This window comes from Ursus arctos, unplaced genomic scaffold (assembly GCF_023065955.2).
Source record: "Ursus arctos isolate Adak ecotype North America unplaced genomic scaffold, UrsArc2.0 scaffold_12, whole genome shotgun sequence".
NCBI classification, from domain to species: Eukaryota; Metazoa; Chordata; class Mammalia; order Carnivora; family Ursidae; genus Ursus; species Ursus arctos.
In genome coordinates, this window is record NW_026622786.1 from 58,581,930 (window position 1) to 58,608,895 (window position 26,966).

General features: G+C 35.1%; 1 protein-coding gene across 10 annotated transcripts in view; it reads left to right on the plus strand.

Annotated features, from left to right (window-relative positions):
* OMA1 (OMA1 zinc metallopeptidase) overlaps positions 1-26,966 on the plus strand; it is a 90,172-nt gene that overhangs the window by 42,337 nt on the left and 20,869 nt on the right. For 4 of the 10 annotated variants that reach the window (XM_026497992.4, XM_048220371.2, XM_026497993.4 and 1 more), the window contains exon 8: positions 16,048-16,197. In XM_026497992.4, coding sequence (XP_026353777.1) covers positions 16,048-16,197 — 150 coding nt within the window. Of the gene's footprint in view, positions 1-16,047; positions 16,198-24,875; positions 26,664-26,966 lie in introns of those variants that run through there. The other 6 variants (XM_048220368.2, XM_048220367.2, XM_044383836.3 and 3 more) reach the window with 4 other exon arrangements.

The following is a 26,966-nucleotide window of genomic DNA, read 5'->3' on the forward strand; positions in this document are numbered from 1 at the left end:
CTGCATGCACTCCCCTGTTGTGGCTTGGTTGTGAGTACTGAGGATGTCTTGGTGGCTGGAGCTGGCCTTTAGCCTGCCTGCCAACAATGACCAGCTGAAACTACTGTGGGCACACTGGTGGACATAGCTTGCCCCTGGTGCAGCTGGCTGAGGATTGGCTGTAGTCACCATGGGTATGCTGGTGGATAAGGCCAGCCCTCAGCCTAGCTGTCTGCTACGATTGCTGTGGGTGCATTGGTGGGCAGGGCTGTGGCTGAAAAACCTAGCTGTAGATACTCTACGCATGCTGGAGGGTGGCATTTGCTTCTACCCTCCCCTAGACAGTAGCCACTTTAGAGGAGCACTGCTCCTGGCCTGGCTGCTTACCATGTGGCAGGGCTTGTGCTGCTTTGGAGTGGTGCCTGCTGGTATGGGTCTATAGGGAAATGCTGCAATGGGGCAAATGGTGCTAGCAAGGTGATGGAGAGTATCAGAACTGGCTCCTGCAAGCATCCTGCTAGCTAGGCTAAAGGATGGCAAGAAGAATGGAGCCTGTTGTCACTTCTATTCCCAGAGAAATCTGCAGATTCCTGCCTCTCTGGCATACATCCTAAAATTAGACAGTAAATCTCCGTCATGTATATAAAAGACTTTTAAAATTGGTGCTTCTGTGCTGGGTCTCTGACTGAGTGATATAGTACACTGGCCTTTTAAGCACAGAGACTTGATTTCCTGTAGCCTTCTGGCTCCCTTGGAGTTAAGCCCCATTGATTCTCAAAGCTAGATATTATGGGGATTTGTCTTCTTGGTTCAGGTCCATAGGCTTGCAAATGCCCAGTGTTAGGCCTAACCACCTTCCTTTTCCATACTTGTTATTATTTCTCCTCTTTACTGGTTGCTGTGCCAGAGGTTTGGTTCCCTACGGTGTCTGTATCCCTCCTTTGCTTCTTGTTGTGGCCTTCTTTTTATGTCTTTAGCTGTGAAAGATCTGTTCTGCCAATCTTCAGGTCATTTTCACAGTGACTTGCAATACCTGTAGTTGTTGCCTTGATATATCCGTGGCAGGAGATAATCTTAGGATCTTCCTACTCTGCCATTTTCCCCCTACTCACCCTGTTGTACAATTCTTTCAATGTGCTATTGGGTTTGGTTTGCTAGTATTTTGTTGAGGGATTTTGAACCTGTTTATCAGGATATTGGGCGTGTAGTATTCTTAGTGCCTTTGTCTGGCTTTGGTATCAGGATAATGCTGACTTTGCAAAATGATTTTGGAAGTGTTCCCTCCTTGTCAACTTTTTTGTGTGAATTTGACAAGAATTGGTGTTAATTCTTCTTTAAATGTCTGGTAGAATTCATTTGTGAAGCCATCTGGTCTGGGCTTTTCTTTTTTGGTAGATGTTTTATTCCTGATTCAATCTTCTTTCTTGTTTTAGGTCTTGTCATGTTTTCTGTTTCTTCATGATTTGGTCTCAGTAGATTGTGTGATTCTAGGATTTATCCATTTCTTCGAGATTATCCAATTTTGGGGCATGTAACTGTTTGTAGTGGTCACTTACGATCCTGTTTATTTCTGTGACTTTAGTCGTAATGTCTGACTCTCATTTCTGATTTTGTTTGAGTATTTTCTCATTTTTTTCTTAGTCTAGCTAAAGGTTTATTAATTTAGTTTATCCTTTCAAAAAGTCCGCTTTTATTAGTTCATTGATTTCTTTTTCTGTAGCTTTTCTATTCTCTATTTTGTTTATTTCTGCTAGAATCTTTACTATTTCCTTCCTCCCGCTAACTTTGTACTTATTTGTTCTTCTTTTTATAGTTCCTTGAGGTGTAAAGTTCGGTTGTTTATTTGAGATCTTTTTTTAATGTAGACGTTTATTGCTATAAACTTCCCTTTTAATAATGCTTTTGTTGCATTGTGTAAGTTTTAATATGTTGTATTTTTGGTTTTGTTTGTCGCAGACTATTTTGTAATTTACCTTTTCATTTCCGATTTTACCCATTGGTTGTTTGGGAGTTGTTGTTTGATTTGTAGATATTCAGTTTTCCTTCAGCTATTGGATTCTAGTTTCACTTCATTGTGGCTGGAAAAGATATATGTTTTGTGACCGAATGTGATCTATCCTGAAGAATGTTCCATGTGTGCTTGAGAAAATGAGTATTTTCCTCATGTTGATTGGAATGTTTTGTAGATGTCTATTAGATCAATTTGGTCTATAGTGTTGAAGTCCACTGTTTCCATCTTGATTTTTCTGTCTGGAAGTTCTATGCATTATTTAAAGTAGGGTCTTGCAGTCTCATACTCTTATCATATTGTTGTCTGTTTCTCCCTTCAGTTCTATCAGTGTTTACTTTATATATTTAGATGCTGTGATGTTGGTGCATATATAGTTATAATTATTATACCTTCCATGTTTATTGATCCTTTTATCATTATATAATGTCCCTTTGCTTTTATGACAGTTTTTGTCTTAACATGTGTTTTGTCTGATTTAAGTATAGTCACCCCTGCTGTCTTTTGGTTACCAATTGCACAGAATATTTTTTTTTCTAGCCCTTCACTTTCAACCTATCTGTGTCCTTAAATTTAAATAAGTCTCAGGTAGACTGCATATAGTTGGATCTTATTTTTTCATTCTTTTAGATACTCTTTGTCTTTTGAGTGAGGAGTTTAATGCATTTACATTTAAAGAAATTGATAGAGAAGGAACTTACTGTTGCTATTTTGTTTTCTCTTTGTCTTACAGTTCTTTAGTCTTCTTCATCTGGTGCAGTTGCTGTATTTTGTTGATTTTTTTTGTGTTGACAGGCTTTGATTCCTTTTTCTTTTGTATATCTTATATAGGTACTTTCTTTGTGGTTACTATGGAACTTACATAAAATGTTTTATAGTTATAATAGTCTATTTTAAGCTGATAATAACTTCAGTTAATACAAAAAGTCTACACTTTATTTCCCCCATACACTTTGTTATTGATTTCATAGCTTACATATTTTTATATTGTATATCCACTAACATATTCTTGTAGTTATTTTTAATACTACTGACTTTAAACTAGAATTAAAATGATTTATCTACTACTATTACAATATTATAGTATTCTGTATTTGTCTATATATTTACCTTTACCAGTGAGTTTTAGGCTTTCAGTGCTTTCATATTGCTGTTTATGGTTATTTTCTTCATTTTGAAGAGTTCTCTTTAATGTTCTTGTAAGGCAGGTCAGGTGGCAATGAAATTTCTCAGGTTTTGTTTGAGAAAGTCCGTGTCCTTCATTTTTGAAGGACAGTTTTGATACATTATTCTTGGTTGGCAATTTTTTTCTTTCAGGACTTTAAATATAATGTCCCACTCCCATCTGGCCTGCAAGGAGTGTGCTGAGAAGACTTATGGAGATGCCCTTGTACATATTGATGCACTTTTCTTTCCTTTTTTTTCCCCCCCAAATTCTTTGTCTTTGACTTAAAAATTTGCTTATAATGTGTTTAGATAGTTGATTTCTATGAGTTCATCTTTCATGGTTTGTCTTTGGTTTTGTGGATCTGGATATCCATTTCCTTCCCCAGAAGTGGAAGGTTTTCAGCTATTATTTCTCTGAATAAACTTTCTGCTCCTTCTTTCTCTTTCCTTTCCTGGGACTTCTGTAATGCATATATTGGTCTATTGGATGGTGTTCTACAAATGCTTAAGTTTTCTTTACACTTTTATTTCTTTTCTTTTTACTTTTCTGGATAATTTCCAGTGACTTGTCTTTGAGTTCACTGAGCCTTTCTGGATCTAAGTCTGCTGTTGAACTCCTCTGGTATTAAATTTTTCAGTTCATTTATTTTTCAGTTCTAAGATTTCTGTTTGGTATTTTTTAATATTTCTATCTCTGTTATTCTCACCTTTGTTTATGTATTTCTTCTGACGTGGGTGACTTATCTTTATGAGGGTTACTTTGAATCTCTCAGGTAAATCATATATATGTTTCATTAGGGTCAGTTTCTGGAGATTTAAGTTTTTCCTTCGGGACATATTTCCCTGGCTGTTCATTTTCATTGACTCTGAGTTGGTTTCTTTACATTAGAAAAAACAACCAACTTTTCCGGTCTTTGTGGTTTGGCCTTGTCCAGGAGAAGATCCTTACTAATTAGCCCTGCCAGAGATTTTGTGGACCTCTCAAACCTTTGTGCCAGTCCAGCCCAGTCTTTGTTCTTAGTGGAACCCAGACATCTAACGTATGCCAGCTCCTTGGGGTGCCTGGGTGGCTCACTCAGGTTAAGTGTCCAACTCTTGATTTTGGCTCAGGTTATGATCTCAGGGTGGTGAGATCGAGCCCTGTGTTGGGCTGTGCACGGGGTTGGAGCCTGCTTAAATTTCTCTCTCTCTTTCTCTCTCTGCCCTCCCCCCCAAATAAATAAAGTATACCAGGTCCCATCATTGCTCTGAGATAGGTGAGATAGTAGGCAGTTTCTCAGGCATCTCCCAGATATACTGGAAAGTTAAACATATGGTTCACTTTCTTTCCTCCCCAGGGAGGAGAAGCTTGGATCTGGGGAATTTTGCCAATCTGTGTTGAGCTGGGGCAGGGGCTATTGCAGTTGTTTGTGTGCTAGTTCAGACTGCTATCCTTATTCTCACTGGCCTCCAGGCCTAGCGTGTGCTGCCTCTTGTCAGTGCTCTGAGACAAGAGAAAAACCAGTTCCTTGGGCTGTCCTGGAAAAGTTGGAATGTTGGATACATGCTCCAGTTCTTTCCCTCACTAGGGAGAAGCTGGGAACTGAGGTTTCCTTCCAATTTTATGGCACTGTGTTAAGGGTAGGGATTATGGCAAGGGGCTGTCCCGAATTTTCCTACTGGCTTTGATGTGTCTGGTTTCACAGTTGCCCAAGGTTGAGGAGCCTCTGAGCTAGTTTCTGGATTTCTCAGAAAGGGAATTTGTCTGTATATTGTTAAATCAGTGTGTTTGTGGTGGGAAGAAGGTTCCAGTGCTTCTTATTCCAATATCTTACTGATACCCTGTCACTTATTTTTTATAAGTTAGAAAAATATAAATAAAATACCCCTTTTGAAAACAAAGTTATCTTACATTAATGGTCCTTTGAATTGGGTTTTAGAAGTACAGACACACTTAGATACCTTTACCTTACTATTAAAGCAGATTTTTTCAGTCCTTTTGGAGTAGTTTTAAGTTTGGAATATTTTTCAGTCTGTGGGATAATTATTTTCTTCTATTTTTACATATCAAATATTACTTTAAAGATTGCCTTCTGTGTTTTTTTAAGAGATTAAAGAGGGAAGTACTTTATTTCTCTTTTGATTAACACTTTTATTTATCTTTATTTTATTTTAGAGAGAGCATGCCAGTATAGGGGAGGGGCAGAGGGAGAGAATCTTAAGCAGCTCCCTGCTCATTGTGGAGCCCGATGCGGGGCTCAGTCTCATGACTCTGAGATCATGACCACAATCAAGAGGTGGACACTTAATGGGCTGAGCCACCCAGGCGCCCCTGATTAACACTTTTGGTGTAAAAAAATATTGGATATTGTTTGGTATGTGTAGCAGAATACCTCATAGTAGATAATTCCTGAATTTGAAATGTCTATTAAAATGTTTGTCTTACAGTTTTCAGGGTTTTTTTTTTTTTTTGGTTTTGTTTTGTTTTTTGTTTTTTTAGCTGCTATATGTGCTGTGCTTTTTAAAATAGTAACTTATTATTTCAGTTCAAATTCTTTCAACTCATATTTTTATTAATTATCTTAGAAGAATATCTTGCTTGCTTGTCCCAGCTTGTATTTATATTATTATGAATATGTTGACCTGCTATCGAAGGACATATTTCTGTGTATGTTTAGAATTCAGTATCAAACAACTATTTATGTGTGGATATACACACACATACAACTCACACATATGTCACATATGTATTTTACACATACATAGATATACATGTATAGACATGGGTCACATTTATATTTTTGTCTTACATATATATTCCTATTTATAAACATGTATATGTGTCTGTCTATATATGTGCAATAGGGCAAAGTACCTTGGATTCTTTTTAATTTAGTGTATTCAGAGGTCTTAAAGAATTATGTTGCAATTTTGATGGTGGAGTAGGAAGCACCAGGCATTTGTCTCCTCAGATAGTCCACAATTACACTAACAAAGTCTGTCTGATTGTAACTATTTTGTAATTCTGGGGTTTGTTGAAGGCTTGTACCTCCCAGGGGAAGACTGGACAATGAATTGTGCTTAAGTTTGGTCAGTTTCACCCCTTATCGCATTAGCTGCTACCTGTCCTACCTCTGTCACATGGCAGTGCACATGTTTCTTGGAGCATGTCATAACACAGCTTGCCGGAGCCAGTGTAAGCAAAAAGGTCCCTGTCCTCCAAATATCAGTGATCTGTGTTCTGGTCACTGAATGCTGCTTTTGATCATTAGGTGCATACAGGTGGGCAGCCATTGTTTTGTACCTCTTCCTGTTATAGCAAGCCCTGCCCCTCTGGCTGAAGTGACTTCCAGGGGACGTAAACATCTGGTAACATTCCTCTCCAACCACCTCCCCACCTCATTTTTTTTTTTTTTTACTTTTTGGTGAGAGGAGCCAGATACTAAAGGCTAGGACTTTCAAAAACAACTGCATATTTGGGGAAAATTAGAAAGTGACTGCACATGCTCAGAAAAATCCTGAGGAAATGTTATATTTATGTCTCAGGCTAACCTTAGGCACAGAGACAGCAGTAGTAAAACAAACAAAACAAAACAAAACAAAACAAAAAAACCCAAACAAACAAAAACAGGCATGTAAGAAACTGGAAAGTATGGCCTATTCATAGGGAAAAAATTAAATAAGCAGAAACTGTCCCTTAAGAATATCTAATGGTAGATGTACTAGACAATGACTTTAAAACAATTGTCTCAAAGATGCTTAAAGAACTAAAGGAAAGTGTAAGTCAAGAAAGTGATTATTAATAAAATGGAAATATCAGTATAGAGGTAGAAAACCCTCCAAAAAACTAACAAATTTTGGAGCTGAAAAATACAACAAAAATCTAGACATTTTCAAAGAGAGATTTGACCGGCAGAAGAAAGAATGAGTGAACCTGATGTTAGGACGATGGAAATTACCAAAGCTGAGGAGCAGAAAAAAAAGATGAATTTAAGAGACGTGGGGGACATGATCAAGAGGACCAACATATCCAACATGGGAGTCCTGGAAAGAGAAGAGAGAGAGAAAGGGGCGGAGAGAATATTTCAAGAAATAATGGCTGAAAACTTCCCAAATTTGATGAGATACATAAATATAAACATCCAAGAAGCTCAGTGAGCTTCAAGAAAGGTGAAACAGGGAGGCCCACACTGAAATATGTTATAATCAACCTTTAAAAAGCCAAAGACATAGAGCAAATCCTGAAGTAGCAAGAGAGAAGTGAATCATCACATTCAAGGGATCTACACCAAGATTATCAACAGATTTCTCATCAAAAACGTTGTGGTCCAGAAGACCTGTGTTTGTTATATCCAAAGTGCTATAAAAGAATAAACCTGTCACCAAGAATCCTATGTCCAGAAAAACTGTTTTTCAAAAGTGAGGGAGAAATTAAGACATTCTCAGTTAAACTAAAGTCGAGGGAGTTCATGACCACCAGAACTGCTCTGCAAAAGATGCTCAAGGGAGTCCCACAGGTTAAATGAGTGGATACGAGACAGTAACTCAAATCTTTATGGAGAAAAAGATCTTAGTAAAGGTAAATATATGGACAGTTTCAAAAACTAGTATTATTGTAACAGTTGTTTGTAACTATACTTTTTTGTTTCTGCACAATTTAAGAAAAACCTTTAAAGGTGTACCTTTAAAGGAAATACCTTTAAAGAAAAAAAAAACTATTAGTATAAAAGCTAGTATTACTATAAGGGTTAGTTTGTAACTCCAAATCTTGTTTTCTATGTAATTTAGGAGACTTAATGCATTTAAAAGAATTATTTTAAAATTATTATTATTTTTTGGTTATACAATTTATCAAGATGTAATTTTGTTACATTAGAGACTGAAGAGAATGGGGACAGAGCTGTGAAGGAGCAGAGTTTTTATTTTTTATTTATTTATTTATTTATTTATTTATTATTTTTTAAAAGATTTTATTTATTTAACAGAGAGACAGCCAGCTAGAGAGGGAACACAAGCAGGGGGAGTAGGAGAGGAAGAAGCAGGCTCTCAGGGGAGGAGCCTGACGTGGGGCTTGATCCCAGGACCCCGGGATCACGCGGTGAGCTGAAGGCAGATGCTTAACAACTGAGCCACCCGGGCACCCCAGGAGCAGAGTTTTTATATGTTACTGAAGTTGAACTGGCAAAATTCAAAGTAGAGTGTTATAAACTTAGGTTGTTAAATGTAATCCCCATGGTAATTACAGAGAAAATAGCTATAGAATATTCACACAAGGAAATGAGAAAGGAATTTAAACATTTCACTAGAAAAAAATCAACTAAACAAAGAAGACAGTGATGTAGGAAATGCGGGCAAAAAAGGTAGAGGGCATATAGAAAACAATTAGCACAGTCATACAAGTCCCTCTCTATCATTAATCACTTTAAATATAAATGGATTAACTTTCCAGTCAAAAGACAGAAATTGCTAGAATGGATAAAAATACATGACCCAACTATGTGCTGTCTATAGTAGACTAATTTGTGACCCCTGGACATATGCAGGTTGAGAGTGATGGGATGGAAAAAGATATTCCATGCAAATAGTAACCATTAGAGAGTAGGAGTGGCTGTACTAATGTCAGACAAAATAGACTTTTATTAAGAAAGATTACAAGAGACAAATAATGGTATTATATAGTAATAAAGGTTTCAAACAACAAGAAGACATACCATTTATAAAGATTTATGTACCTAACTGCATACTATCAAAATATATGAAGCAAAAACTGACAGGACTGAAGGAAGAAATAGATAGTTCTGTAATAGTAGTTGGAGACGTGAGTAGCTTTACCCAGAATAATGGATAAAACAACCAGATAGAAGGTAAAGAAATAAAGGACTTAATATACAGAATTCTCTATTCCAAAACAACAGAATGTATACATTCTTCTCAAGGGCATATGGGACATTTTCCAAAAATGACCCTATGTTAGGTCACAAATTCTCGTAGATTAAAGTATATATCATTCAGTGTATCTTCTCTGACCACAGTGGGATGAAGTTAGAAATAAATAATGAAAGTAAAACTGGAAAATTCACAAAATTGTGGAAATTAAACAGTATACTTTATTTTTTATTTTTTTAAGATTTTTATTTTTTTAAGTAATCTCTACGCCTAATGTGGGGCTCAAACCTACAGCCCCAAGATCAAGAGTCTCATGCTCTTCTGACTGAGCCAGCCAGGTGCCCCCAAACAGTATACTTTTAAATAACCAATGGATTGAAGAAGAAATTACAAGGAATTGAATAAAAACTAGAAATGAACAAAAACAACGTATAGAAAGTTATGAGATGCAGTGAAAGCAGTGCTGAGTATGAAATTTATAGCTATGTCTTCATTGGAAAAGTGTTCATATCTTCTGCCCATTTTATGATTTGTTTATTCCTTGTGTATTGAGTTTGAGAAGTTCTTTGTAGATCTTGGATACCAGTCTTTTATCTGTATTGTCATTTGCAAATATATTCTCCCATTCCGTGGGCTGCCTCTTATTTTTTTTGACTGTTTCCTTGGCTGTGCAGAAGCTTTTTATCTTGATGAAGTCCCACAAGTTCATTTTTTCTTTTGTTTCTCTTGCGTTTGGAGATGTGTCATGAAAAAGGTTGCTGTGGCCGATGTCGTAGAGGTTGCTGCCTATGTTCTCCCCTAGCATTTTGATGGATTCCTGTCTCACATCGAGGTCTTTCATCCATTTGGAGTTTATCTTTGTGTATGGTGTGAGAGAGTGGTCAAGTTTCATTCTTTTGCATGTAACTGTCCAATTTTCCCAGCACCATTTATTGAAGAGATTGTCTCTAATGAAGACATACAAATGGCTAACAGACACATGAAAAAATGTTCAAAATCATTAGCTATCAGGTAGATTCAAATCAAAACCACACTGAGATACCACCTTACGCCAGTTAGAATGGCAAAAATTGACAAGGCAAGAAACAACAATTGTTGGAGAGGATGTGGAGAAAGGGGATCCCTCCTACATTGTTGGTGGGAATGCAAGTTGGTACAGCCACTCTGGAAACACAATATGGAGGTCCCTTAAAAAGTTAAAAATTGAGCTACCCTATGATCCAGCCATTGCACTACTGGGTATTTACCCCAAAGATACAGACGTAGTGAAGGGAGGGCCATATGCACCCCAATGTTCATAGCAGCATTGTCCACAATAGCTAAATCGTGGAAGGAGCCAAGATGCCCTTCAACAGATGACTGGATTAAGAAGATGTGCTCCATATATACAATGGAATATTACTCAGCTATCAAAAAGAACGATTTCTCAACATTTGCTGCAACATGGATGGCACTGGAGGAGATAATGCTAAGTGAAATAAGTCAAGCAGAAAAAGACAATTATCATATGGTTTCTCTCATCTATGGAACATAAGAACTAGGAAGATCGGTAGGAGAAGAAAGGGATAAAGAAAGGGGGGGTAATCAGAAGGGGGAATGAAGCATGAGAGACTATGGACTCTGAGAAACAAACTGAGGGCTTCAGAGGGAGGTGGGTGGGGGAATGGGATAGGCTGGTGATGGGTAGTAAGGAGGGCACGTATTGCATGGTGCACTGGGTGTTATACGCAACTAATGAATGATGGAACTTTACATCAAAAACCAGGGATGTCTTGTATGGTGACTAACATAATAAAAAAATACTATAAATAAAAAAATAATTTAAAAAATTTATATCTATAAATGCTTACATTAAAATACAAGAAAGATTTCAAATGAACAGCCTAACTTACAAATTAATGGATTAGAAAAAGAACTACACCCAAAGCTAGTAAAATGAAGGAAATAGTAAAGATTAGAGCAGAGATAAACGAAATAAAGAACAGAAAAACAATTAGAGGAGTATCATTAAAGTCAAATTTTGTTCTTTTAAAAGATCAACAAAATTGCCAAAACTTGAGCTAGCTGAACTAAGAAAAAAGTAAAGACGACTTAAATTATTGAAATCAGAAATCAAAGTGCAGAGATTACTAATGATTTTATAGAAATAAAGGGATCGTAAGAAAGTAGTATGAACAATTGCATACCAAACATTGGATAATCCAGATGAAATGGACAAATTCCTAGAAACACAAAACCTTACCAATACTAAATCATGAAGAAATAGAAAATTTAATAGACCTATAACTAGTAGTGAGATTGAATCAGTAATCAAAATCTAACTAAGAATTAAAGTCTGACAGCATCCCTGGGAGATTCTACCAACCATGTAAAGATGAACTAATAGCAATTCTCGAACTTTCCCAAAAGATTGAAAAGGAAGGAATATTTCCTAACTCATTCTTTGAAATCAGCATAACCCTGATACAAAGACAAAGACACTCCAAGCAAACTATAGACCAATATCCCTTAAAAACATTGATGCAGAAATCCCCAACAAAATACTAGCAAACAGAATTCAGTAGCATTTTAAAAGGATATGCACCATAACCAAGGGAGATTTATTCCTGGAATGCAAGAATGGTTCAGCATATAAAACTTGATCAATGTAATATGCCACATCTCAAAAAAGGAAGGGAAAAAAAACCCCACGTGATCATTTCAATTGATGTAGGAAAAAAAACCATTTGAGAATATTTAACACCCTTTCATGATTAAAACACTCAACAAAATAGGAATGGAAGGAAACTACAACATAATAAAAGTCATATGTGAAAAACCCACAGCAAACATCATACTCACTGGTAAAAGACTGAAAGCTTTTTCTATAAGTTCAGGGACAAGGCAAGGATGCCCACTCTCACTTCTGTTCAACATAGTACTGGAAGTTTGTAGTCAGAGCAAGAAAAAGAAGTAACAGTTATCCCAACTGGAGAGATAGCAGTTAAATTATCTGTGTTTGCAGACGATGTGCTCTTATATGTAGGAAACACTTTAAAGACTCAAAAAAAAAGCTGTTTGAACTTAATACATTAATTCAGCAAAGTATCAGAATACAGTGTCAATGCTCAAAAATTCATTTCTATACATGAACAATGAACAATCTGAAAAGGAAATGATAAAAACAATTCCATTTACAATAACCTCAGCAAGAATAAAAGATTTAGGAGTTAACCAAGGAGGTGAAAGACTTACACAGTGGTAACTAAAAATTCATTGCTGAAACAAGACATAAAGAAAGAGAAAGATCCTGTGCTCACTGACTGGAAAACTTAATAATTTAAAAATGTCAGTAGTACCCAAAGTAGTCTATAGATTCCACACAATCCCTATCAAAATCCCGGTGACTTTTTTTGTTTTTTTGGTAGAAATAGAAAATTCATATGCAATCTTAAAAGGACGTGAGTAGCCAAAAGAGCCTTGAAATCAAGAATAAAACTGGAGGACTCACACTTCAGATTTCAAAACTTGCTACACAGCTACAGTAATGAAAACTGTGGTATTGGCATAAAAGACATACAGACCAATGGAATAGAGTAGAGAGCCCAGAAATGAATCCTCATGTATATGGTCAAATAATTTTTGTCAAGGGTGGAAACTGGGCAAAGGACCGTCTTTTCACAAATAATGGTGGAAAACTGGATATCCAGAAGAAGAATGAAATTGGATCCTTACGTAATACCATATACAAAAAATAATTCAAAATGGATCAGGAACTTAAGTTTAAGACCTAAAACAATAAGACTCTTAGAAAAAATATATAGGACCAAAGCTTCACAACATTGGATTTGGTCATGATATCTTGGATGTGACACCAAAGACACAGGTAACAAAAGAAAAAATTAGGCAAATTTGACTTCATGAAAATTAAAAAAAAAAAGTTTTTGCATCAAAAGACACCATCCACAGGAAAAGACAACCCACAGAATGGGAGAAAATATTTGCAAATTATATATCTGATAAAGAATTAATATCCAGAATACAGAGGACTTTTAAAACCGAACAGTAACACAAAAGATTTGGTTGCAAAATGGACAAAGGACTTGAATAGACATTTCTCCAAAGGAGATAAATTAATGCCACTAAGCACACAAAAAGGTGCTCAACATCACTGATCATTAGATGATACAAATCAAAACTATAATGGGATACTACCTCATACTCATTAGGATGGCTACTATCAAAATAACAGAAATTAACAAATGGTGAAAATGTGAAGAAATTGGAACAATTGTGCATTGTTGGTGGGAATGTAAAATGGTAAGCCACTGTGAAAATGGTATGGTAGTTTCACAGAAAAATAAAATTTAATTACCATACGATCCAGCAGCTCCCCTTCTGGATTATATTCCTCAAAGAATTGAAAGCAGGGCCTCAAAAGATATTTGTATACCCATGTTCATAGCATTATTAGCAGTAGCTAAAATGTGAAAGCAACCCAAGTGTCCATTGACCAATGAATGAATAAGCAAAGTGTGATACAAGACATATGAGATATTATTCAGTCTTAAAAAGGAAGGGAATTCTGCAATATGCTGTAATACTGGATGAACCTTGAGGACATAATGCTAAGTGAAGTAAACCAGTCACAAGAAGACAAATACTGTATGATTTCACTTGTATGAGGTACTTAGAGTAGTTAAAATCATAAAGACGGAATTTGTTAGAGTGGTCACCCAGGAGGGGGTGAGAGGAGAATGGGTAATTGATTGTTTAATAGGTGTATATGAAATGAGCTGCAGGGATGGTTGGTGGTGGTGGCTGCATAACAATGTGAATGGATTTAATACCAGTGAGCTGTACACTTAAAAGTGGTTAAGATGGCAAATTTTACATGTATTTTACCACAATAAAAATAATTGTATTGTTTTAAACATTGAATAGAATTTACTTGGATTTCCAATTATTTTTTGTTTTCATTTTCCCAGCATTGGAAAATATTTTAATGGTGTTTGTTAAAAACAGAGAGACATGGATGTTGACTAGAATAGCATGATATTGTGTATTTGCCTTTTTGTGTGTCACAATCTCATTGTTTTAAGGCTGAAAGCACATTAAGGCTTTTTGATAGCACATTTTAGTCAGTACAGTGTAAGTTTTTTCCTTAATTGTCTTAGGGGTAAACTAATTGGGAAATATAATCACTTTATCCAGTCACTTCTTATTAGAAAAATTTAGAAATGTCAATAGATTGAACAGGCGTATAATAATATTTACTAAATCGACCTATATAGGATTTAGAAGTAATTATATTATAGAAATAATATACTTTATATAATTCAGAAATAAAAGTCCTCCTTCTCCATCATCAAACTTGTAATCTTAAGGTAGCTACTAATATTAACAGTTTCTTAAATTGCCTTCCAGAAATGTTGTTTGTGTTGATAAGTGTACGTGTATGAGTGTCTGATGGAATTACACACACATACAAGATGTATGTATCCTGTTTGTTAAAAAAAGGTATACTTTTATAAGGTATTTTGAATGACCTAAATATGTTCTCTAGCTCACACACCTAGGAAAAGTAGATAAATTAATATGCACATTAAAAATATAACAAAAAATATTTAAGTTTATTTGAAGTCTTATAATTATTCTAGTGGTCTAGATTAAGAATAAAATTTCTGTAGTACAGTTTAATAATGAGATTTTAAATCCTTATTTTTATGAAAACAAAATATTAATTCGTGTGGAAGATATTTGCCCTCAATACGTGTTCTTAATACCTGTCGTACTGAAAATAGTGGGCTATCTTTGGGAGTGGAATTATTTGTGAATGTTGTATAGGGGGTTTTGGGCTTCTCTAATACCATCTTATATGAGTTTTTTTTAAAGCAATGAGCAATTCTACTTTTATTAAAATGCTAGAAAATACTTTTTTTCATTGCAATCACTTTTATTTTTTTATTTCTTGCTGCTTTTTCATTTGGTTTTTTGTTCATTTGCTTTTATTTTTATTCCAGTTAACATACAGAGTTATATTGGTTTCAGGTGTACAATTTAGTGATTCAACAGTTCCATACAACACCCAGTGCTCATCATCATAAGTGCACTTCTTAATCCTCATCACCTATTTCACCCTTCCCCTCACCCTCCACCTCTGGTAACCATCAATTTGTTCTCTATAGTTAAGAGTCTGTTTCTGGCTTTGTCTTTCTCTTGTTTCTTAAATTGCAGATATGAGTAAAATCATATGGTGTTTGTCTTTCTCTGACTTATTTCGCTTAGTATTATGCTGTCTAGCTGCATCCATGTCACTGCAAATGGCAAGATTTCATTCTTTTTGATAGCTCAGTAATATTCCATTGAGAGAGAGAGAGTGTGTGTGTGTGTGTGTATTATACCACATCTTCTTTATCCATTCATTGATCAGTGGACTCTTGGTCTGCTTCCATATCTTAGCTATTATAAATAGTGCTGCTGTAAACATAGGGGTGCATATATCCCTTTGAATTAGTGTTCTTGTATTTTTTGGGTAAATACCCAGTAGTGCAATTGCAGGATTGTAGGGTAGTCTTATTTTTAACTCTTTGAGGAACCTCCATACTGTTTTCCACAGTGGCTGCACCACTTTGCATTCCCACCAATGATGCACGAGGGTTCCTTTTTCTCCACATCCTCGCCTGTTGTTTCTTGTGTTTTTGATTTTAGCCGTTCTCACAGGTATGAGGTGCTCTCTCATTGTAGTTTTGATTTCCATTTCCCTGATGATGTGATGATGAACATCTTTTTGTATGTCTGTTGGCCATCTGTATGTGTTCTTTGAAGAAATAAATCTCTGTTCATTTCTTCTGCCCATTTTTAATTGGATTATTTGTTTTTTGGATGTTGAGTTTTATAAGTTCTTTTTATACTTTGGATACTAGCCCTTTATCGGATATGTCATTTGCAACTAATGATAGAAAATATTTTTCAAACATAATGATGTAAATTTTTTAAAAATGTCATAACTAAGCTCTTTTTTTTTCTTTAATTAATTCTGGTTTTAGGCTTGTGTGGATGTCAGAGCCAGTTCAGTGTTTTGGCAGCAGATGGAATTTGCAGATAGCCTCCAAGGCCATCCCAAGTTGCCAGAATGGTTATCCACACACCCTTCTCATGGAAATCGAGCTGAGCACTTGGATAGACTCATACCTCAGGTGAGCTAACTCTGTATGAGGCAAGACATTGTTTTTACTGTATCATTTATTTTTAATGTAGTTGCTTCTTGTGCTTAGAAAAAGAAAGTTCTAGTGTAGCCTATCAAATATTTTGATCACTGTAATTATATATTATCAATTTTCAAAGGATTTGACTGAAAAGTAAAAATCCTGCTTGTACACAAGTCTTGGGGAATAAATTGCTGTTCAGTTGACTTTTCTTGATGGTGAAAGTTTAACCTTTTTAGAATCATACCTTTTAATTTTAACTGATTTGGCAAAAGTCTAAAACTCAAAGTATGTATTTTTCAACATATGGATCATAATTTAGTCTTTTCTTGGTGATTTAAGCTTTGTTAAAAAGCTTGTTAAAAATACCAGTTAGTGAACTGTGCAAAATTTTTGGGTCAATTAATTATTAATTTCAATAGCGATGCTGGAATTTGTTTTCTTAGGAAAAAAAATCTCTTTGTATTAGTTTGCTTTTTAGTTATTTTTTTGTTTATAAAGCATGTGCTGTGTGGCGTTCTTTCCTTTTTGGTAGAATTACTGAATGGATCAAGTCGAAGCAGCTTTCTGTCAAGTAGTTTTTACTATCTTCTGAAAATCTTTTGACCTAACATCATTGAAAATGTTTTCTGTAGTTACCACATCAGTACAAAATGGATGTCAGGCATCTCTAAGCCAGGCTACATCGCTCTTCTATTTCACTTGAATTAAATTTGCTGGTTGGTTTTAAAAGCAGAATATTCTTTAGGAATTTAAGAATTGGTATTGGTCTGTTTGCTAAAGGATAAAAAGAGATCCAGGTGTGTTATAAAAGTTATCTTTCAGTATGACTTCAAATTCAGCCTAAGGAATACTGGGTTCCTATTATAAGAAAGAAATGATGCAAGTAGGTGCAGGGGATACAAAGAGAAATGAGAAATGGTTCTTGATACTTTCATGCTAAGTACAAACTGATGCTTAATACAACAGGGAATATGACTTATAAAAGTAGAATTGTAGTGGTATGCAATTTGAAGGAATAATAGCGGGCATCTAGTTTGGAATAAGAAATAAGCACAAGATTCATTCATTCATTCATTTCTGTGATCGGTATTTGTTGATACTCATTTCTAATCTATTCTGTGTTCTGTTGCCAGGGAATGAGCAAGGACAAAACAAAACAGTCTTTGCTTTCTTGGAGCTAACATTTTAATTAGATAATTCAAATAATAAACGAACAAACATACATGTAGTATGTCAAGTAGTGATAAGCATGAGGGGGAATTATAAAGCAGGTTTAATGTAGTAGAGAGGGCTAGGCAGCAGAGAAGGTTTACTAGTCTGTGGTCCTGTGTCAAGGAGGGCCTCACTGAATAGAGCCTGGAAAAGCCCTGGAGCAAATCCTGTGAATATATGGAGGGAATCTTTTAGGCTGAGAAAGTAGCAAATGCACAGGACCTCAAGTGAGAGTATGCTTGGTATGTCCAGGGAATAACCAGAAAGACACGGAGGCCGAATGGAGTAAAGGAGGTGCGAAGAATGGTTGATATGTAGGGGGAACCAAACCATGAAGGGTCTTCTAAACTGTTGTAAGAACTTTATTTCAAGTGATGAGGAAAGCTAGTAGAGGGTTAGCAGAGGAGTGAATCGACCTGACTCAGGTGTTTTATGGTGATCACTGGGGCTCCTCAGTGGAGAGTGGACTGTAGTGGGGCAAGGGTGGAATCAGGGATGCTATTTAGGAGGCTCTTGGAATAATCCTAGTAAAACATTATGGAGGCAGAAGAGAGTGAGAGACGTGGTCAGATTTCAGATATATTTTGAGAGGAATGATGACAGAATTTGTTGACAGCTAGGGCATACTTTGTACCTTTCGTGAGCATTGGGGACAGCCAGACATGGGTTCTTAAGTCCTTTCCTAAATATATTTCATTTATACTCCTAATTCAAAGAAAAAATATTTGAGAAAGAAACAGCAGTGAAATTTACTTGATATAATATATAGTAATCATTCATCTTAAAATGGCAACATAAGACTGGGATCATACGTGTTTCATTAATAATTTATGTGTACTGAAGCTCCCTAGCTCTGTGAGTCTTCTCAGTGATACCTACCTCCCAGGGACCTTGTACTGCCCTGGAAAGTTTAGCCTATCTCTAAAGTCATAATAACCACATGGTTTTCTTTTAGAATTTCTTTTCTTTGCATTTTTGCTCGTGAAATTCTAAAAATATATGGCTTGCTTAAACTGAATAATGAACTCTAGCCAACTTTCATTTGAAGCCTGTCCTAAATTCTATAAAAAATGTGCTTTAGAGAAGTCTTTAAAATAATGAATTGATTAGTGAGTATGAGGAAAAAGTGGTTGGAGAAACAAATATGTTATTTGGGAACCAATGATGAAAAACACTGGAAGATTTTTTTTTCTTCTAAAAATAAACTATCCTAGTTCAGAAACTTAATTTGAAAACCTCGTATAATTTCTTATATTTTCCCCCCAAGTGATTAAATTCAATTTGAAAGTAATAAAACTCTACTACAATATTGGGAATAATTCAGTGGTTGTAGCGAAGCTGATAGTGCAAGAGTATACTGTTAATTAGAATACATAGTCATAATCCAGAAATTGGAATGCCCTACCATTGTAAGTCTAATTTCTATAATGAAACAAAGCGATTCCTCAGGCAATATACAGAATTATGTGAGTCTATACTACTAAGGACTACTTTTTTTTGCTGTTGTAGTTAAATTTTATTTAGTTTTGCTTTGTTTTGTTTTTTACTTACGTGAGTACAGTGTTATATTCTACCCAAAGCTCTTGTCCTTTGACATTCCTGACAGTATGCCCAAAGTGATGTACATCTCAAAGGTAGTTTGGAATGCAGCACCAGAACACAGAGAAATCTAGGCAAGAGATGAGGATTTCAGAGTCATCTGAAAAAGGTGACAGTGAAGCAGGTAGATGAGTTCACTTAACGAAGTAAACAGAGAAAACGATCCCAGATAGAGTTAACTGTATAAAGTAGTTTACATATTTAACTGGTAGGAAGAAGATTGAGCCTGTAGCAAATCAGATTCATAGGAGGAGAAAAGATCAAGAAAATCAGGAAATTAAGATTCTTTGGTTCTGTAAGAACACAAAGCCTAATAATTTTGATTTTTTTAAGAAAAATTAACTTGTTAAAGATTGTGTATTTTTTATTTCTTACTGGATTCCCTGAATATCATCAAAGAAATATATTATTTCCTACCATAGCATATCAAGATTTAAGATATTTTAAATTTATACTTTGTGCATTTGACAAATATTTGTTGATTATGTGTTATCCCAGACCACAGGTGTTCCAAGTCTTATGAACAAAATACACCAGAATCCCTGCCCTCATGAAGCTTATGCAGTAAAGGGAGACAGACAATAAACAGCGTTAATTAGTAACGTATAGAATAGATCACTGATATATTGTATAATAGTTAGTAATGAGTGTTAATGAGGAAGGTAAAGGAAGAACAATGCATTAGTCAGCTTGGGCTGCCATAACAAAATACCAGAGACTGGGTGGCTTAAGCAACAGAAATTTATTTCTTCACAGTTCTGAAGGGTAGAAGTCCAAGATTAAGGTTCTAGCTTAAGCAATAGCAATTAATTTTTTCATAATTCTGAAGGCTAGAAGTCCAATAATTTTCCGCCAGATTCCGTTTCTGGTGAGGTCTTTCTGGCTTGCAGATGGCTGCCTTCTAGAACATTGTGTCCTCATCCGGTGGAGAGAGTGATCATGTTAGTGTCTCTTCCTTTTCTAATAAGGGCATGTTAATCTCTTCATGAGGGCTCCACCCTCATGACCTCATCTAACCTAAATTACCTCCCAAAGCCCCATCTCCAAATATTGTCATCACATTGGAGGTTAAGGCTTCAGCCTAAGAATCTGGGGTGGGGGGAACAGTTCAGTCCATAGTGGGTAGGTGATGTGTGAGCAGAGGTGGTCGAGGTTCTGGAATAGCTGTTTGAAATGGCATCAGTCAGAGAAGGTTTCACTGAGAAGGTGGTATTTGAAGGAAGAAATGAAATAAATGAAAGAATGAGCCATGTGGCTCCCTAGGCTAACACCCTTCCAGGTAGAAGAAATAGTAAGTACCAGGCCCTAAGGTAGTAGTGAGCCTGGTGTATTTGAGGGACAGCAGAGAGACCAATGTGACTGCATGGGGTAAGCAAGGGAAAGTGGAGAGTGTGGGTTTTGAAGCCAGTGTAAGGACTTTGGCTTTGCTCACAGATGGGACACCAGTGGAAAGTTTTGAGCACTAGAGGAATAACAGGATTGACTTGTGTTTGGAAAGAACGTGATCTACATTTCCTACAAAGCACTAAAATCATATAACTTTGAAGTATTTTAATATAGTATATTGTTCAGAAAATAGATTAGTTCCTTGTTTTGTTTTGCTTTTAAAATCAAGAAATGCCCCCAAGTTAGAAAAAAATATACCTTTGCTATTTTTTAATGTGTATTCTGAGATAAAGCATGCATAAATGTCTAGTTAAATATAATCCTGTAATCCACCAGCATTTAAAAATGATAAATATAGGGTTATAGTATTAATAATATTTGTAGTTAATAAGATGATATGCTATAATTTTATTTACTTGAAATAATCAGTTAAATTTAGGAAACAAATATTCCACGCATTTTGGTTACCATAACAACTTGGGTGAAAAATTGAAGAACAGATGTTAAATCAACCTGTTGCTGTTTAATGGTTTGACAGTTTTAAAATTCTGTTTAACACTGTTCAGGTTTTAAATTTATGTATAACATAAGTTGTCCTTGAAAGAGATCCCTTATTTAACTTTCTTTCTATAAAGATTGTTATAAAATATGGATGAATAGATGTGAATAAAGAAAATGGTATGATAACCCAGGATAGAAATGTACTTGAAAGATTTATTTTACAACCGAAAGCATTTAGACTGAATTTTTTATTTTCTGTTTCTCTCACTGACTTACTCTCTGCCATCCTTTTCTTAGTTGGGGGAAGGAGATGGAGAATGATAGAATGTATAAGAAAAACATTTAATTTGGCCTTAGGGTTATGTTATTATAATTTTGAAGAGGATTTATTTTTTAATGACTCTTAGAACTTTCAGTGTCAGCCTTATTTGTAAACTGTTTTTTAAATCTTGATGTTCAAATTTACTGCATTCAGTTTTTATAGATACTGGCAGGCTATAAATGCATTCATTTTAATCTCATTTTATCTCGAATTCTTTAAACTTTCAGGAAGCTGGGGGTAGAGATCTTGTAAATCATTCTTATGCATTTATAATTGGACAAAGTAAATGCATAAATCATTAATATTATACATCTCATGAGTAGAATATATGAGTGTTTAACATTGAAGTGAAATGTCGTTGTTGGCCAGTGTACACAAACATACACTGTTCACCTTACAGAATTTCATTTTGTCTGACATGGAGAGTGTTGAGGAAAAGGCAAATATCATAGCAGCTACTGTAATTGAATTGGCCTCTGAATCATATAAAGCCAGGAAGCCTGACAGTAACATTGTCTAAAACCTTAAAAAAATATTATGGTGCATGTGACGTGTATCTACTTGAGGCTGAAGTGAATGGGCTATTAGAAAAAATTGCTTTTAGGGGGAAAGAAAAGTATGATATTTTTTGAAAAATGTGTTTAAAAATGGAGGTGATTTTTTCTCTTGAAATGACTTGGTTTATACTTTAATCTAATTATGAAGCTTCTCTGGCCATTAATTTTTTTTCCTGTTTTTTTTTTCTTTTTCTAAACCTAATTATTGTGGTTTATTTTTTATGAGTAAGTGATGTTTTACTTGATAGGTAGTGCCTAGAAGAATCCTGATGTGTGCCAGCAGTTGTTTAATAAATATTTCAGTTGTTATTGGTAATAAATACAGCCATCTCATAGTATATCGCTCTCCTATGTCAGCAGTGGTTGATTACAAAATTTATTTGAGAACTTTTTCTTATTTATCATTAGAGGAAAATTGACCTGTGTCAAGGAGGCCTTAATTTTTAAATTTTTTGTATCTATTAAAATTTTTAGTTATTTATAACTAACTTCTTTAGACCACTTCAAAAACTAGTCAGACTCCAATTTCCATTTCAGTTTATGAAAGGAAATGAAATGAATTAGAGGGAAAACATTTTTAAAGGTAAAATCGTGACTTACACAAATATATGATGAGCAATATCTGAGATTTTCTTTAACTTATTATTACGGAGAGAGCCAGTAATGTGTTACAGCTAGCTCACAGGAGAATTTCAGAGCCATAGGTATATAGAAAATCAGGAATGGTGAACCGACTTTACAGACAGATGCAAAACTGATCTATTGATGAGGCAGTGATCAATTGCATTCCACCAGACAGTTCGCTTACATTTCTACAGGCAGGTATTATTTTCATTGTTACTGGTTTTCTACAGATTATGAAGTTGTAAAACAGCTTTAAGGCCTTGAAAGGCAGAGGTGACACTCAAGGATGCCCTTGATAGGGTATCCAGTGTTCTTTCTTGCCCATTTCAAAGTCTTTCACAGTTTCTTCTGTTTTTATTTTCTGTTTTCCTCGATTTGCCTTTCAAGTAAAGACACTAAATCAAATCATCCTGTCAGGCTAATATATAATAGAAATTTTTCTTTTGTTAATTTAAGTAGTCACATAGCCATTGTCCTTATTCTGTTTCTCTTCTATCTCTTAAAGTAACAAACCACTATTTTCATTCATTTCTGTTAAATTTGTTTCTAGTGAGTTTTTGATTGAGGTTATTGATGCTAAAATCCTAGGCTTTTTTTTTTTTTTTGAAGTATATGTTTGCATATAGAAATTAAGGGAGAGAGCTTGAAGTGGCATATAAAAGCATTGGTTTCATTTTTTCAAGTTGTTGGGGCAGTAACATTTTTATTTACCCTTTAGAGGTTCTTCTGGCTGGTCTAAATTAAATTGACATGAGAGATTAACAGAAGAAAAACAAATTTAATTTTGTACATATGGGAACCCCACATACGTGAGAGGTTCAAAGACAGGTAAAATGAAATATATATGCCATTCTGCGCTGAGGAATGGGATAAGGCCTTGGGGCTTCAAAGGGGAGGAGAGCAGTTCACAGGGCAATAAGGAGAAGAGCAGATATTTGGTAATGAGATGTTTGCCCTTTCATACACATGGGTCACCCAGATAAAATTTATTTCTGGTAATAACTCTTATTCTGGGAAAGACCCCCCCAATTTATATTCTTTTAGGTAGTTAAGAGAGGAGCAAAATCTTCTCTTGAGCCCACAGGGGTTTATTGCCTTCACCTCAAAATAGTCCATGTGCCAAAATGGAAAACATTTAAACCTTTCATGAGTTATTTTGAACTAAAGGTATAGATATAAAATCAAGAATGAAGTCAGAAAAATGCAGGAATGACAGGAGAATGGAGAATAGAGAGGAAAAACATCTTTAAAATTGTTTTTATTATAAATCTTAAAAACACATGTAAAGATAGAGAATAATTTGAATAATTTAATGAACCCCCATTTTCCACTCGCGTTCATTACTATCAACCTTTTGGTCACTTGCTTCATTTGAATCTTCTCTTATTTTTTTTCCCATTAGTATTTTAATGTAAATGCCAGACATGAGGTCTTTCTTCCCAGTTACTCCCATATGTATTTTAGAAAGTAGTACCATTTTCATCCACAATTATACTATTATTCCTAAGAAGATTTATAGTAATTTCTTATTAAAAATAAATATCCTGTCCATATGCAGATTTCTCTGTCTCAAAATATAGTTTTACCATTGGTTTATTCAAATCCTGATCCATCAAATCCATGTTTTGCATTTGGTTGTTTTGTCCCTTAAGTCTCTTTGACTTCAGAACAGTGGCCCCCCTTTTGTTTTGTTTGTTTTTGAACATGCCATTGACTTGTTGAATATATGTAGCCTCATGTTCTAGATTTATGTGATTGCTTTTTTGTGATATCATCTAACTTGTGTTAAAAAACAAAATTCAACTGAGTGACGTAAAGACCAAATTGGCTTTATTCAGCAATTCATGAATTGAACAGCATCCTTCTAGCAATAAAAAGGAGCTCCAAACAATCAAATAAAATGGGAGACTTTTGTAAGCAGAAAGGGGCAGGGACAAGGAAAGAGGAGCTATCTGGCAGTGGTCTATCTGGCAGATTACCTCACTAAATGCTAACTGGGAAATTCCAGATTCACTGGTTTAAGATTCCATTTTGGAAGAGGTTGAAACTGCAGTTAGATTAGCTGTAAATCTTTGTTTGCTGATGTGGGGCTTACCACAAGTGAGTCTATTTTGGGTCTATTGTCTCTCTCTCTCTCTCTCTTTTTTTTAACACTTGTTTCTCTGTATATCTGTAAACAGATGTTAAATTTTGACAAGAATATTTTATAGGCAGTGCAGCTATGTTTCATATTGTTTCACATCAGGTTTCTCTTAATCTGGCTGCTCCACATTTAGTGATGCTACATTTGATCAGAGGTTTGGATGGTGATGGCCTGGCCCTTCCTTTGTCAACATGGTTTTCCCTCATATGGCCAGCAAGTGATTGTAGGGTAATGATTTAGCACCCCATAAATAACCAGTTTTTCAGCAACCTGAGAAGTTTTTTTGATTGAGGGGAATTATCATTGTCCTCTGTCTCAAAAGGCTAACCTATGTGTGCGTCTTCAGGAGGAATCTATATAGAACAGTGAAGAAGGAACTCAGACCAGCCAAATCAAATTTAATGGAAGAAAAGGTGTTGCAGCTACTTTTTTCTCCTGTTCAAGAGTAGATTTAAGAGGTAGATGGGAGAGATTTTTTAAAAATCAGAATGATGATGAGTACATTAGAGTTGAAAAGAAAGATGATCATAGGTAATTGTATTTAAAGGACATGTTGTGTGTGAGTGTCCTCAACTAATAACACCGCAAGGACCCTCATCTAAACTAAGTCTAACAATAACAACAAAAAGCCTCTGAAATGCCCATTTTCTTCCAGTAGATGAGCTTCAAAGAGTTGAAAAATCTAAAAAAAACGAAAACAAAACACACAAAAACAAAAAACAAAACAAATCTCGGATGTAACTTAAAAGCTTTCCTACGTTGGAAAGGACAGCCTAGGTGCCCCCTGAAGCTGGCATGAGAAGGCTGATTTGACTACGTTGAAAGTGACAGAAGAAGAAAGAATGACTACAAATGTAAGATACATCCGTTCCAGAAAATTGCTAAACTTGTGAATACAGCAGACAAGCTGTAAAACTTTCAGTGGAGGCTGTGAGGAGCAGAATTGATGCCCCAGAGCAAAGACTCATTGATGCTGGGGATAAAGAAACACAGCACAACCAAATTAAAACACCCAAAGCTAAAGAACGTCTGAAAAATGGAAGAACACTGAAAAGACATGAAATCAAGCTACATAGAACAGTAGAAAACGCCAGTCCTTCATTTATGTCTTAATTTCTTTGCCTGTGGTTTTTATAACATGTTTGATTTAGATAACATTTCTCAGGGTGGGTATTTAGAACCCCAGAGCATCATGCCCGAGATGTCCTGAAATGACAATGCCTAGATATTTGCCAAGTGTTTAATTTTCATCGCAAAGATAGGATTTTATAAGCTGCCAAGTATAAAAGGAAAATATAAAGGCACACAGAAGTAAGAATGACTTTAGATCTTACCTTTTAGATTTTGGAGAAGTGTAAGAATTTAGGGGAAAAGAAATAAAAAACAGTGGAAATAATACATTTTGGTATGCTATCTAGTCAAACCGACTTTTCTTTCTTTTAAGATAGAAGATGCCTTAATACATGGAACACTTAGAACAATCTATCAGTGAAGTACTTAGTAGCTGGAGTTCTCTTTCCAGAATCTACAGATGATCAAGGATTAGATAGAGTTTATCATTTAGTCTGTTTATATATGATTGTGATTTTCGCTTGCACCCTGCTATTCTTAGAAAACCATAGATAAAGTAAGGAACTAATAAAGAATTGAGTTGAAAGTATGATAAGTAAGATTCAATTGACACAAAAAACTAAATGCCAGGAAAAGGATGTATTTTTTTTCCCGAATGTACATACATCTTTCAGAAAAATATTGGTTATTAACTTGGACAAAATATGTATACATAATATAATATAAAAATGTTATGGTTCAAATTATCAGAACATAGTACATTAAAATTAATATGACAAAAATTAAAATAGGGCAGCCACATGAAAATTAAAATTCTTGTATGTATAAGACAAGAAATCCATAACCATAAGAGCACTCCTTAGAATAAACAAAAAAAAATTTGTAATGGTTGTAGTTGTATTTTCATGGATTGCTGTCAAACCTGTATGTAAAAAAAAAATTACCAATTTAAATGCCTATATTAGAAAAAGAGAAGGGAAATCAAGACATATAGCGTGCCCCAGACAGGGAAAATAAAATTAAGCAGAAATAAACAAAATTATAATAGTTGATTGTTTCAGAAATTTTGTCAAAGTGAAAATTATCGAATCAGTTAGTTAGACAAAGAGTAAAAGGTAAATAGGATCAGGAGAAGAGCTACGATAATTAACATGTAGGAAAACCAAAATACTTGAGAGAATGTTATTTTTAGGTAGATGATGTTAATTAATGGCTCAGGTCAGAATCAGAAGTAATTAAAGTGTAAAGAGTGTGTGTGTGTGAGAGAGAGAACTGCCAAAGTGGATACAGCTAGAAGTAGAAATTGTAACTAGAATGTACCTCCTCAAATTAATTTCTGAAG